Source organism: Hypanus sabinus, chromosome 11, assembly GCF_030144855.1.
Source record: "Hypanus sabinus isolate sHypSab1 chromosome 11, sHypSab1.hap1, whole genome shotgun sequence".
Lineage (NCBI taxonomy): Eukaryota > Metazoa > Chordata > Chondrichthyes > Myliobatiformes > Dasyatidae > Hypanus > Hypanus sabinus.
The window spans coordinates 62,895,194-62,907,774 of NC_082716.1; the positions used below are offsets into that span (position 1 = coordinate 62,895,194).

The following is a 12,581-nucleotide window of genomic DNA, read 5'->3' on the forward strand; positions in this document are numbered from 1 at the left end:
CCCTTGTGCTTAGACTTTATTCAGTTAGTCGTGAATGAGCATGTCCCCAAAAATAACCTTGAGTCTTTCCCAACCAGAAGCCCTGGGTGAACCTAGAGATCTGCAATCTGCTGAGGGCCAGATCAGTAGCATTCAGATCTGGCGACCAAGTAAGAATCAAGAGGTCCAGATATGACCACTGAAAAGCAAAACATGGCAACATTTTGCAGCAGTTTACAAAACTTCTAAATACACTTCCAAACTACTATCACTGCAATCTGTAACCTTTAATTTGCCTTTCAGTCTGCCATGTGCCTTCTTCATTGATTCTATTATGTTTCTTTTGGTTTACTATGAATGCCTGCAAGAAAAATGAATCTCAGAGCAGTATTATGGTGGTACAAATGTATTTTGATAATAAATTTACTTTGAACTTTGAAAGCCATCTTACATGCAAAGTGGTGATTCTGGACCAAATTGGAATCACAGAAGCAAGAGAAAATCTACAGATGCTGGAACTCCGAGACACACACACAAAATGCTGGAGGAACTCAGCAGGCCAGGCAGCATCTATGGAAAAAAGTGCAGTCGATGTTTCAGGCCAAAACCGTTCGGCAGGGACCACAGAAGGATCCTCGACAGCTGTGGCAGCTTGAATGTCATCACCTCTTATCAAGTAAATGACGTATATGACAACAAGGTTTCACTCAATGCCTTTTATGCTCGTTTTGACTGATAAAACACAGAGGCACCTTTACAAATACCCACAGCCCCTGACAACCCTGTGATTTGAGTCTCTAAAGTGACATGAGATCATTCTTCAGGAGGGTGAACCCACAGAAAGCATCTGATCCAGAGAGTGTACCAAGCCGAGTTCTGAAGACCCTGTGTTGATCAACTGGCTGCAGTGTTCACTGACATCTTTAACCTGTCGCTTTGGCAGTATGAGGTACCCACCAGCTGCAAACAGACTTCAATTATACCAGTGCCCAAGCAGAAGGTGGTAACCTGCCTCAATGACCATCGTCCACTGGCACTTATTTTATTGATCCCAAAGGAAATTACAGTCTCACAGGAACATTACAAGTGCACAGATATGGATCAGTATCAGCATTTGACATGAAATGTGTTAACTTAGCAGCAGCAGCAGTTCAATGTAATACATAACATAGAAGGAAGAAAGCACAAAATAAGTAAATCAGTTTCAGTAAATGTACAGACAGCCCTCCTTATCCGTGGGGGATTGATTCCAGGGCCCCCCGTGGACACCAAAAAACGCGGATGCTCAAGTGGTGGACTTTTGGGCCCAGCGAGGCTCCGGAGCTTATTTAACCTGTCTCAGTATGGTGGACTTTAGGACCCGGCGGCACTTGGGACCCGCCGCCTGCAGTGTTTCTGTTCTGGAAAACAATCACAATTGAAAATAAAGCCGAAATAATAAAGCAATCGAAAAGAGGTGAAACGCAATGGTTCACTGGAAAAGCGTTAGGCTACAGTCGGTCAACAATCAGAACAATTTTAAAGGATAAAGTGAGAATAACGGAACATGTGAAGGCCCTGCCCCAATGAAAGCTACAATTATTACTAAGCAATGCAGTGGTTTAATTATTGAAATACATACGTTTCTTAAGTGTTTTATATGCACAGAAAGGTAAAATATATTTTACGTTTGACTAACTGATGCTAAAAACCAAATGTACCTGTTCTGACTTAGAGAACTTCCGTTTTTTTTCAATTCCCAGTCCTCTGTAACCTATGGACATCTTCCTGTATACTTTAAATCATCTCTAGATTACTTATAATACCTAATACAATGTAAATGCTATGTAAATAGTTGTTATACTGTATTGCTTAGGGAATAATGACAAGAAAAATAAGTCTGTACGTGCTCAAACAACAAGTGCTTGAGAGAGAACTTCTGGGTTTTCCCGATCATCAGTTGGTTGAATCTGCACATGCGGAACCCACCGATAAGGAGGGCTGATTGTATATTGAATAGATTAAAAATTTTGCAAAAAAACAAATACTATATTAAAAAAGTGAGGTAGTGTCCAAGAGTTCAATCTCCATTTAGGAATCGGATGGCAGAGGGGAAGAAGCTGTTCCTGAATCACTGAGTGTGTGCCTTCAGGCTTCTGTATCTCCTGCCTGATGTAACAGTGAGAAAAGGGCATGCCCTGGGTGCTGAAGGCCCTTAATAATGGACATTGCTTTTCTGAGACACTGCTCCTTGAAGATGTCCCGGGTGTATACATGAAGCCGGCTAAATGTACAACCCCCTGCAGTAGCTTTCGGTCTTGTGCAGTAGACACCCCACCCCACCCCCCCATACCAGGCAGTGATGCAGCCTGTCAGAATGCTCTCCATGGTACAAGTATAGAAGTTTTTCAGTGTATTTGTTGACATACCAAATCTCTTCAAACTCCTAATGAAGTATAGCCGTTCCTTGCCTTCTTTATAACTGCATCAATATGTTATATTAGGAGAAGCAGAAACAGTATAACAGGAGATGGTCATCATTTCCCCGGCTACAGATTGACTCATTATAGAGCCTAATGGCCAAGGGTAAGAATGACCTCCTATAGCACTCTTTGAAGTGGTGCAGTTGTCTTAGTGTATTACTTAAAGTGCTCCTCTGTTCAGCCAAGGTGGTATGCAAATTATAAGTAAATTGTCCAGAATTGCCAGGATTTTTGTTCTACCACAGCCTCCAGTGTATCCAGTTGGACTCCTATAACAGAGTCAGCCTTTCTAATCAGTTTGTTGAGCCTGTTATATCTAATGTGATGCAGTGCTTTGAGAGGTCGGTGACGAAACATCAACTCTCGCCTGAATTGCAATTTGGATCTGCCCCAATTTGCTTACCATTGCAACAGGTCAAGAGCCATTTCATTGGTTCTTCACTCAATCCTAGAGCATCTGGACAATGAAGATGCATAAATCAGGATGCTCTTCATTGACTACAGCTCAGCATTCAATACTATCACCCCCTCAAAACTAATCAATAAGGTCTAAGACCTAGGCCTCTACACCTTCTTGGGCAACTGGACCCTTGATTTCCTCACTTGTAGACTTAGGTCAGTTTGGATTGGCAACAGTATCTCCTCCACAATCCCCCTCAGCACAGGTGCATCACAAGACTGTGTGCTTAGCCCCCTGCTCTACTCGCTTTACACTTATAACTGTGAGGCTAAGCACAGCTCCAATGCTATACTTAAATTTGTTGACACCACCATTGTCATTGGCCAAAACAAAGATGGTGATAATTCAGCACTGTGAGGGAGGGAGATTGAAAATCTGACTGAATGGTACCACAATGACAACCTCCCAATAAATATCAGCAAAACCAAAGAGCTGAATATTGACTCCAGGAATAGGAAAACGGAGGCAGTCTCATCAGAAGATCAGAGGTGGAGAGGTTCAGTGATGTTAAATTCCTCTGTGTTGTCTTTTCATAGGATCTGCCCTGGTCCAGCACATTACTGCAGCGTGGCAGTGCCTCAACTATTTTTTAAGAAGTTTACAAACATTCGACATGAAATCTAAAAATTTGACAAACTTCTAAAGATGCACTGTGGAGAGTATACTGACTGGTTGTGTCATGGCATGGTATGGAAACACCAACGCCCTTGAATGGAAAAGCCTATAAAAAGTAGTGTACACAGCCCAGTTCATTACAGGTAATTCCCTCCCACTATTGAGCACATCCACATGGAGTGCTGTTGCAGGAAAATAGCACCCAACATCATGTACCACCCCCCATTACCCAGGCCATCTTCTCGTTTCTACCATCAGGAAAGAGGTGCAGGAGCCTCAGGACCCACACCACCAGGTTCAGGAATAGTTACTACCTCTCAGCAATCAAGCTCTTGAACAAAGGGGATAACTTCACTCACCCCAACACTGACTTTTTCCCACAAAATATGGACTCACTTTCAAGGACTCTTCATCTGACATTCTCAAGACTTATTGCTTGCTTATTTATTTTCTTTTTTTTGTATTTGTTCGGTTTGTTGGGGTTCTTTTGCACGTTGGTTGTTTGTCAGTCTTGAGTGCAGATTTTCATTGATTCTATTGCATTTATGTGAACATCCACAATAAAATGAATCTGAGGTTATAATATGGTGATAAGTATATACGCATGCACTTAGATAATAAATTTACTTTGAAGCTCTGAACTTTGAATGACAAAAAAGAATTAGACCATAAGACATAGCAGCAGAATTAAGCTATTTGTCCCATTGAGTCTTCTCTGCCGTTCTATCATGGCTGATTATCTCTTTCAGCCTTCTCCCCATAACCTTTGACTTCTTTACTATGCAAGAATGTATCAATCTCTCTTTAAATATACCTAATGACCTGATTGCCATAGCAGTCTGAGGCAATGAATACCACAGATTCATCACCCTATGCTAAAGAAATTCTTCCTCATCTCTGTTCTAAGGCTGCATCCTCTGGTCCTAGACACCCCACTTCCATATCTACTCAAGGCCTTTCAATATTCAATAGGTTTCAAGGAGATGCCTCCTTATTCTTTCAAACTACAATAAGCACAAGCCCAGAACCATCATATGCTTCTCATACACTAACCCCTTCATACAAGAACCTTCACTGGACCCTCTCCAATGCCAGCACATATGGGCCCCAAAATTTCTCACAATTCCCCAGGTACAGCCTGACCAATGATTTATAAAGCCTCAACATTACATCCTTACTTTTATATTCTAATCCTCTTGAAAAGAATACTTTGCATTTGTCTTCATTACTGATGACTCAACCTGCAAGTTAACCTCAGGGAATCCTGTACGAAAACTCCCCAGTCCCTTTGCACCTCCAGTTTCTGAATTTGCTTCCCATTTAGAAAAAAGTCTATGCCTTTATTCTTTCTATTTCAAAGATTCTAATTCACACATCTTATCCAAATTCAAAATTGAATGCTTACATAGTTTGATAAAAACTAATCTCTCAATGAACCTGTACAACAAAGGCCTATGGAATCATTAAATTGCAAAACAAACTTGCCAAGCATCACTGGCAGCTCAGGGTGTAAGTCTTGGTTGCATGCAAACAAAGAGAGAACATTGGATTTGATTTCTCCTATTTTATCGATATTTGTGAAATATGAAAATGAAAAAAACAACTGTAGGTGCTGCAAATCTAAAATGAGCCTTCTGGACAATACTGAATACTACAACATCAGAGAACATGGTTTTGATGATTGTATCAATCATCTGTTTTTTTCCCCTTTTCTTTGTTGAGTATTTCCAGCATTTTCTGTTTTATTGTTTGCAAGAAATTTTGATTAATTCTAGTAATTTTTAAAAGAAAATGCGTTATCATGATTGAAACACTAGTGTTTGTTTAATTTACTTTTTCACTTTCCTCAATAGTTGTGTACAATATGGGCATTCAAACTGATACCAGATAAGAGATAATCAATGCATCAAGTGACATCTTCACACATCACTCCAAAAGCATTTTTAATCAGTGAAGTTAGCTACAAGGAAAAATCGCATTTATATCATTTTTAAGTATGCAATGTTCATTTTTAAATAGCTTTACCACTACAATAAATCTGAGATCTTCTGTTGCTATACTTGGATCAGAGTGTTGTAATGCATGGAACACAAAAGGTTAACATGCAGATGCAGAAAATAATTAAGAAAGCATATAATTGGTTGGAGTTTAGAAGCATTGCTACAATGGGCAAAGCCCTACTTTGAGTACAGTGTAATATTCTGGTCCCTTCATTTGTGAAAGGATATACTGTTACTGAAGGCAGTCCAGAAGAGATTCACTGAGCTAAATCCTGGGATAAAAAGATTGTCCTATCAAAAGCAGTTAATGAGGTTGCACCTGTATTCTTTGCCATTTATTTATATGAGGGATATTCTTATTGAAGCATAAGATCCTACGACAGCAAGTAGATGCCGATATTTCTACTCATGGTGATGCCTCTAAAGAGTGGCCATAATTAAAAGGGAGTTGTCATTCAAAAAGAGTATTTCTTCTCAGAAGGTTATGAATCACTTGAATTCTCTAACCTAAAAGATTGTGGAGCCTAAATCACTAGAGAAATTTTTGACAGGAGGTAAATACATTTTTGAAAGATTAGGAATTGAATAATATGTGGACCTGTCACAGAGGAGAGGTGGAGATCATCCAAAATTAGACCGAACACCAGGAAAGGCTGACATGGCAACTGGCCTATTTCTTCTTCTATCTTCTTGTGTGTATTCTTTTATTTATGGAGGATGATGATGATATACAATTCACCAGACCAATATTTCTCCAATTTGTTTATAATAAATGTATGCAACAGGCACAAGGTAAAGAATAGAGATTCAAAAAACTAAATGATGTAGAATGAGCAAAATTCTATCCAAAATGTTTTCCATGCAACATCAAAGCAGTAACACCAGTCAAAACAAGGGCAAAGCAACTTCCTGTTAACTATTTAAGAAATATCCAATATTCTACCTCACTGAGGAATAGAAAATCCACAAGTAAAAACCTGAATTTGTAATATTTTTGGACAAGATTACTTCACTAACAGTGGACCAATTCCAAAATGATGCCTGTTTACCTTACAGCTATATAAAAGTTATATTTCCACTCCAAACATGCGTATACTGTTCTCTTTCAGATGGGTTGCTGAATAATAGGAACTACTTACAATACTTTAAAATGTGAACACAGTCCAGTTAATACAGACCAAACAACATAACCACAAAATTACAAAAAGAATGATTCACTGATATGTCTTCCAGTTGATAATCTGGCATAAGGTCGTAAACTAAATTGTTAGCTATAATTATGACAAAGACATGTTTTATCGACCACTTCAATTTTTTTCCCCTCTACACCCAGCATTTCATAAAATTGTTCCAGAATATTAATATGTTCTCAGCCAAATACAATTTAATGCTTTAGGCCATCTGTATATAAACAAGGATAAAAGCCTATCAAAATTTGTATGGCAAATCAAATAACTGTCATGGACTAGAAGGAGCCAATGAGTTGTGAACAGCTCAGTTTTTTTTAAGGACATGCACAATATTTTCAAGCAATCAATTGATGATTCCATTCAAATTGTCTCAACTGTTATTGTCCAACTGCTAACAACTCAACTCTCAACTCAGACACTGCCTCAAACACCTTCAAGAAAAAAATCTGCTAATGCTGGAAATCCAAGCAACACAACAAAATGCTGGAGGAACACAGCAGGCCAGGCAGAATCTATGGAAAAGAGCACAGTGAACGTTTCAGGCCGAGACTCTTCAGCAGTACTTTGTTTAACTCTGTGTTTTTAAAAACTTTAGTTCACAATGGCACTACTTTCCCTTTTTCCCCACCAGAGACACTCCTCACCAGAATAAGATACTTGTCAAGTAAGTTAACAAGTTAATTGGACCCTGTAAAAATGTTAGTATGAAGGCAAGTGGTAGAAACAGAGAAAAGTTTATGAGAATATGTAAAGAATAAAGGTGGTTATAAATGGATGCTTGTTGGTGAGAACAGACCATCCTACTGCACCTAAAAATATTTGCTCAATAGCTCCTTCCAGTCCTATTTTTCTACAACTAAACATAAAGTTTATCAAATGAAATGAATGACCTTTGGTCACTGTAAGCACTAACCACAGTGTCAATGCCTCCATCCATATTCCACAGGAATTCAAACCAACTCCAGTGTTAGTAGTGTGGCTAAGGGATAAAGAATCCAGAATGCATCATCAGTGGGTACCGACAAAGACTATTCTGAATGCATTGCATGATACTAATCAGAATCAGAATGAAGAACAAAGATTTGCCTTCTATTTGATAGCAGCTATACCAAAAGTGTGATTGGAAGACAACCAGGAAGATAATCCCTAAAGAGAATTAAATATTGAGCTAGAAATAAAGCAATTCTCTTCCATGTCACCTCTGGTTTAAAAAAAAGAATTAACACAATGAATTGAGGCCAGCATTATTCAATTTAATAACAACACCACAAACTGATTACTTATCATAGCACTGGAACTCTACGCACTTAACCCTCAATAAAAAAAAACTGTTTAAATTAGTATTATCACTTCTTTACTGGGTTCCCTAACACTGACCAATAGGTGAAGACTTGTGGTCGTCTTAAGCAGACCCAATATATTGCAATAAATTGCAAATTCACAAAGGACCATTAACAAGGTATCTTTTAGGATCATTTTCAACAAGATAAGGAAACATTAAAGACAGACAGCTAAATGCCACTTCCTAGGAAGATCAAAGCAAGTGAGCTCCCCCCAACACCCCCCAATTCAAACAATTTTTACGGGAGTACCATCATGTGACCAGACTAGCTGCATCACTGTCTGATATGGGAACTGTAAGGCATCTGACCACAGTTCCTATAAAGCACTGCGAGAACTGCTGAGATCATTGGGGTCCCTCTTTCACTTATCAGAAGCACTGCATATGGAGGACTTTTGGCATTGTCAATAATATCTCCCATCCATCCGACAATCTCTTTAATCCACCCTACCATCAGGCTGGAGGAACAATAGTAAACAACTTCTTCTCCCAGGCCATAAGACAACTGAACTCCCCACCAATACCCAGGTTCATCTTGCATGAAGCACCAGTAACATTATACTGTTTACTGGTTAAACTAGTGTCATAAATGCACTAGTGCTAATTTACTAGTGGTAATATTACTTTGTGTGCAATGTGTGTGTTCTACAGGTACTTGTCATTCACCTTAGGCCAGAGGAACATTGTTTCATTTGGTAATATACGTGTACAATAAGGTGACCTTGAACTTGAATTGAAAGTTTGATCAGAAAGAATGAATTAAAAAGTCTCGAGATAAAGAATAGGAATGCAAGTGAGACTTTGATAACTGAAGGCATGGTATGAATCGAGTGCTTCAGACTGGAGGCCAGAATTGAAGGAAAGCAGTTCAATGGGTTGGGAGTAGGGCTGCAGGAAGTTACAGAGGACATTCCCATATAAAGCTTTGGAAGGATGCAAGAAAGGTGAGAATTTTAAATTGAGATGTCACTCGCAGAGAGGATGGGTATGATCTGTCAATTGTTGCAAGTTAGGAACTTGGTATATTCTCAGAAAAGGATTTTCCTTGATTTAAAGATGCTGCAAAGTGGCAAGTCAGCAATATAAATAGCTTTGAACTAGTCCTATTTAAAAGTTAAAAAGGCATAGATGAGGACATTGTCGATGAACTAAGATGGGGAAAATAATTACAAATAGAGTACAGTTAAGTTTTACCACCACAATGCTCCCAGAAATTATATTAAATACTTTCAATAGGTGCAGGATATCAGCCAACACTGAGGTAATTTCAGCAATATAGTTGCATTTTGTCAATAAAAATGAATTTAATCTACTCATTAAAGAAGGTACCCAAATTTTTCACCAGTTTCTAGAGATTTTCCTTCTGCCTCAAAAAAAAGCTAAAATAAACCAGTTTTAAGTTAGCATTTGAATATATCAAATACAGAGTCTTGGTTACAAGAAAATTACCATTTACCTAACAAAAGCCTAAACTGAGTTTAACATCACAAAACCAAATTGCAAATTATAATGAAATTAAACAATTTGCAATAATTTAAAACTGGACTTTAATTGCAAGGGGAAAGTGAGAGGCAGATGGAAAAGTAGAAGTGATTCATCTAAGCAGTTAATTATAAAGAATAATGATTTAATGTTTATCCTACGAGAGGGTGTGGGAGAATACAGAATAGCCCCCGTGGTGGCACATTGACTGCTCAATACCTGTGATACAAAAGTTCATTCGAAAGGGTTCAACAAAACTAATGCCTTAAAGCAGAGAGCGTTCGCGAGTCAACAATGTGCCTACTTAGCCGGTAATTATGTTTCATATGGACTCGACACCTAAAATCCCAGATCATATTCGCACTGTGATCGTATGTAAAAAAAAATTCAAATTGTGGAGAAATGTCATGCTAGAGATGAAGTCCTCCAAACTCGCCCGATTTAGTTTTTCCTGATAAAAAAAGAAAGCAAGATTTTCAACTGAAACTCTCAACTCCTTTCGCGGAATGCAAGTCGACGCAAAGGAACATCCTGACAAGTCCAATTTAAGATCGCAGCAAAGGGAGGATGTATTCTGGGAAAAGGCATGACCACCACAGCGTGAGAACCGACTCCAGGAGATGTCGCCCATCTACTGTACACACAATTTAACCAATAAAACTACAACCAGCGCAGATTTATGTCGCGATTGCTCAGTTTATAACACAAGTCCCCACCCTAGCCTTCCTCTGCCTCGCTCACACTATCCCATCCATTTAATACCACCCTCACTAACGCGCGCACCGCAGTCGACCGGCACTCCCTGGAATAAAATGTCAGCGATCTCTCCCTTTTGGCCCGTCCAGCGCCCTCCTTCCCCTCCTTCCGATCCACGTTAACTATTGACAAAACTCGCCGCCTAATGGAGTTCACAAACTGCGCCATCTTGAAGCGGGGAAGGAATTAAAAAAACTTTCCCAAGAGGGAGAGAATAAGCGTTAAAAGCATTTTTAATGAACAGTTCGTGCAGATATTAACTGATGTTAAACGCCACCAAAGGCTCTTCTTCCCCGCTCAAGCGTACTTAAGGTGTACAAAACCGCGAGGCTGATTAAAATATTGTACCCGGGGGGCAGCAAAACTAACTCCACTCGTTGAACTACTCGGGAAAGGAAGGTATCGCGGCCCGGATGCACCGTGGCCACATATCATGGCATAGGGGGAGGTAGTGTCAGGTTAAACACACTTGGGATGTTTTAAACTGCAAGTTTCAATCGGCAGCCTGATCGCTTCCTTCTCATCTTTATATTCGCTTGTAAGTTCAACCCCGGTCGACGATCGACTGAAATTATAAGTTTTCTAATAACTGAACGGAGATCCATATCTTCTACAACACTCCCCTCTCTCTTCACCTCCCCTCGTTTCAACAGCACCGTTTAAACAGGACTTCGCTACCGTTCCACCTTCACCTACAGGACAGACGATTGCAATCCTCACGTCTCTAATGAATGCAAATTCAGGAAATTTACAATATCAACACTTTTTTTGCCCAGTGCATAGTTAATACAGATGCAACACCTTGAATATAAACAGTTAGAACTTCTGCCATCAAATGTTGCATGGTACATTCCGAAGCAAATTTTTAAATTTAAATTAAATTACTGCATTTTTGGTGGGGGAGGGCGCACTTACCCAAGTGCAAAGTCAGGCTAATTGAATTAGGATACTGAATCCCTGCGAGCATCGTCTGACTTTGCCACCAAGTAGTATCGGCTTGGTTATTATAATCGGTCAGGTAGACGGCACCGTGCTGGAGCTGGGGGTCGCTGGAGTCGCAGATGTGGCAGGACTTGGTAACCCCCGTCACTCCGGTCTGGACGCAATATTCTTCAGGAGGGAAACCGCAAGTGTTGCTGGCCACCACAGTCACATTGAAAGCGGCGTTGACGAACTCGGGCATGCAGCGCTGAGACCGGGCATTCTCGTCGTAACACTCGTCCATGGCTGCCGGGCATTGCACGATCAGACAACCGAGAAGGACGAGTCGTAGTCTCCAGCACATGTTACCAAGAAAGTCCAAACGCTTCAATTCATTCGGCATGCCTTCCTCCGAAGTCCAGGATCGCCTCAGCGCCATTGAAGACTGCACATACAAAACATACACAAAAAAGGCAACAGGTCCACACCCTCGCAGTGCAATCTGGGACCAAGGAATAGATCTGGGCACCGCACTCCCTAAACGTGATCCACTTCCGCCGATAGAGATGGGGGAGTAAGGAGAGAGGCGCTGGAAGCCAATTCTAAAACAATCTGACAGCCGGCATAAGTTTCTCTCATCAATGTTCCGTGCTCACCCGCCCCCCCATGTTATAAAGTAGTAACCATAGGAAAACAATACTCCCATGGTATGTACATGTAAAAATCGTAATCGTTTCAAAAAGGTGCCGATGTTTATTAAATCCTCTAAGTAAGGGGAAAGATACTGGAAACATTCAGCAGGTCAAGCAGCATCTCCGGAAAGAAAATTAGTTAACTGTGCCTTTCCTTCCACAAATGTTGTCCTGACCAGCCGAGAGCTCTCACTATTTTCATACTTAACAGTATCACCTTTTTTTTGAAACGAAAACGATTAAGTACAAATTTGAGTATTTCAGACTTTAAGCACCCGAAATTTTTGATCAACCTTAATATCGTTATGATTATATATATATTTGTAAATATAATTATTTGTAGCGATTTATGTCGTTCAAGTTATGCCTGTCTTTAAAAATGCCATTAAATTCAGTGAGGATGCGGTAAAACAGCTTGCAATGGTTCTGTTCTACCGGTCCATTTTAGAAAGCGAACACACACTTTGAATCATTTGTGCAACATCTTAAATTCAAACCATAAATTTTCTCGATTTACGTTGCAGGATTCAAGTCAAAAAGTAACAATAGCAATAAGATTGAAATGTGCCATTACATTAAACTCCTAAGAATTGTACCGTGCTCGATTATCAATTTCTATCAAAAACACACCCCAAAGAACTTTGCAGAGATGTATCGGACAAAAATTGGTCCAAAGCAAAAA

The 12,581-nt window shown here is 39.8% G+C and overlaps 1 protein-coding gene across 1 annotated transcript in view; it reads right to left on the reverse strand.

Annotated features, from left to right (window-relative positions):
- lamc1 (laminin, gamma 1) overlaps window positions 1-12,185 on the reverse strand; it is a 246,894-nt gene extending 234,709 nt beyond the window's left edge. The window contains exon 1 of the mRNA XM_059984482.1: window positions 11,202-12,185. Coding sequence (XP_059840465.1) covers window positions 11,202-11,646 — 445 coding nt within the window. The 5' untranslated portion in view covers window positions 11,647-12,185. The remainder of the gene's footprint in view (window positions 1-11,201) is intronic.
- Between the last annotated feature and the right edge of the window lie 396 nt (window positions 12,186-12,581).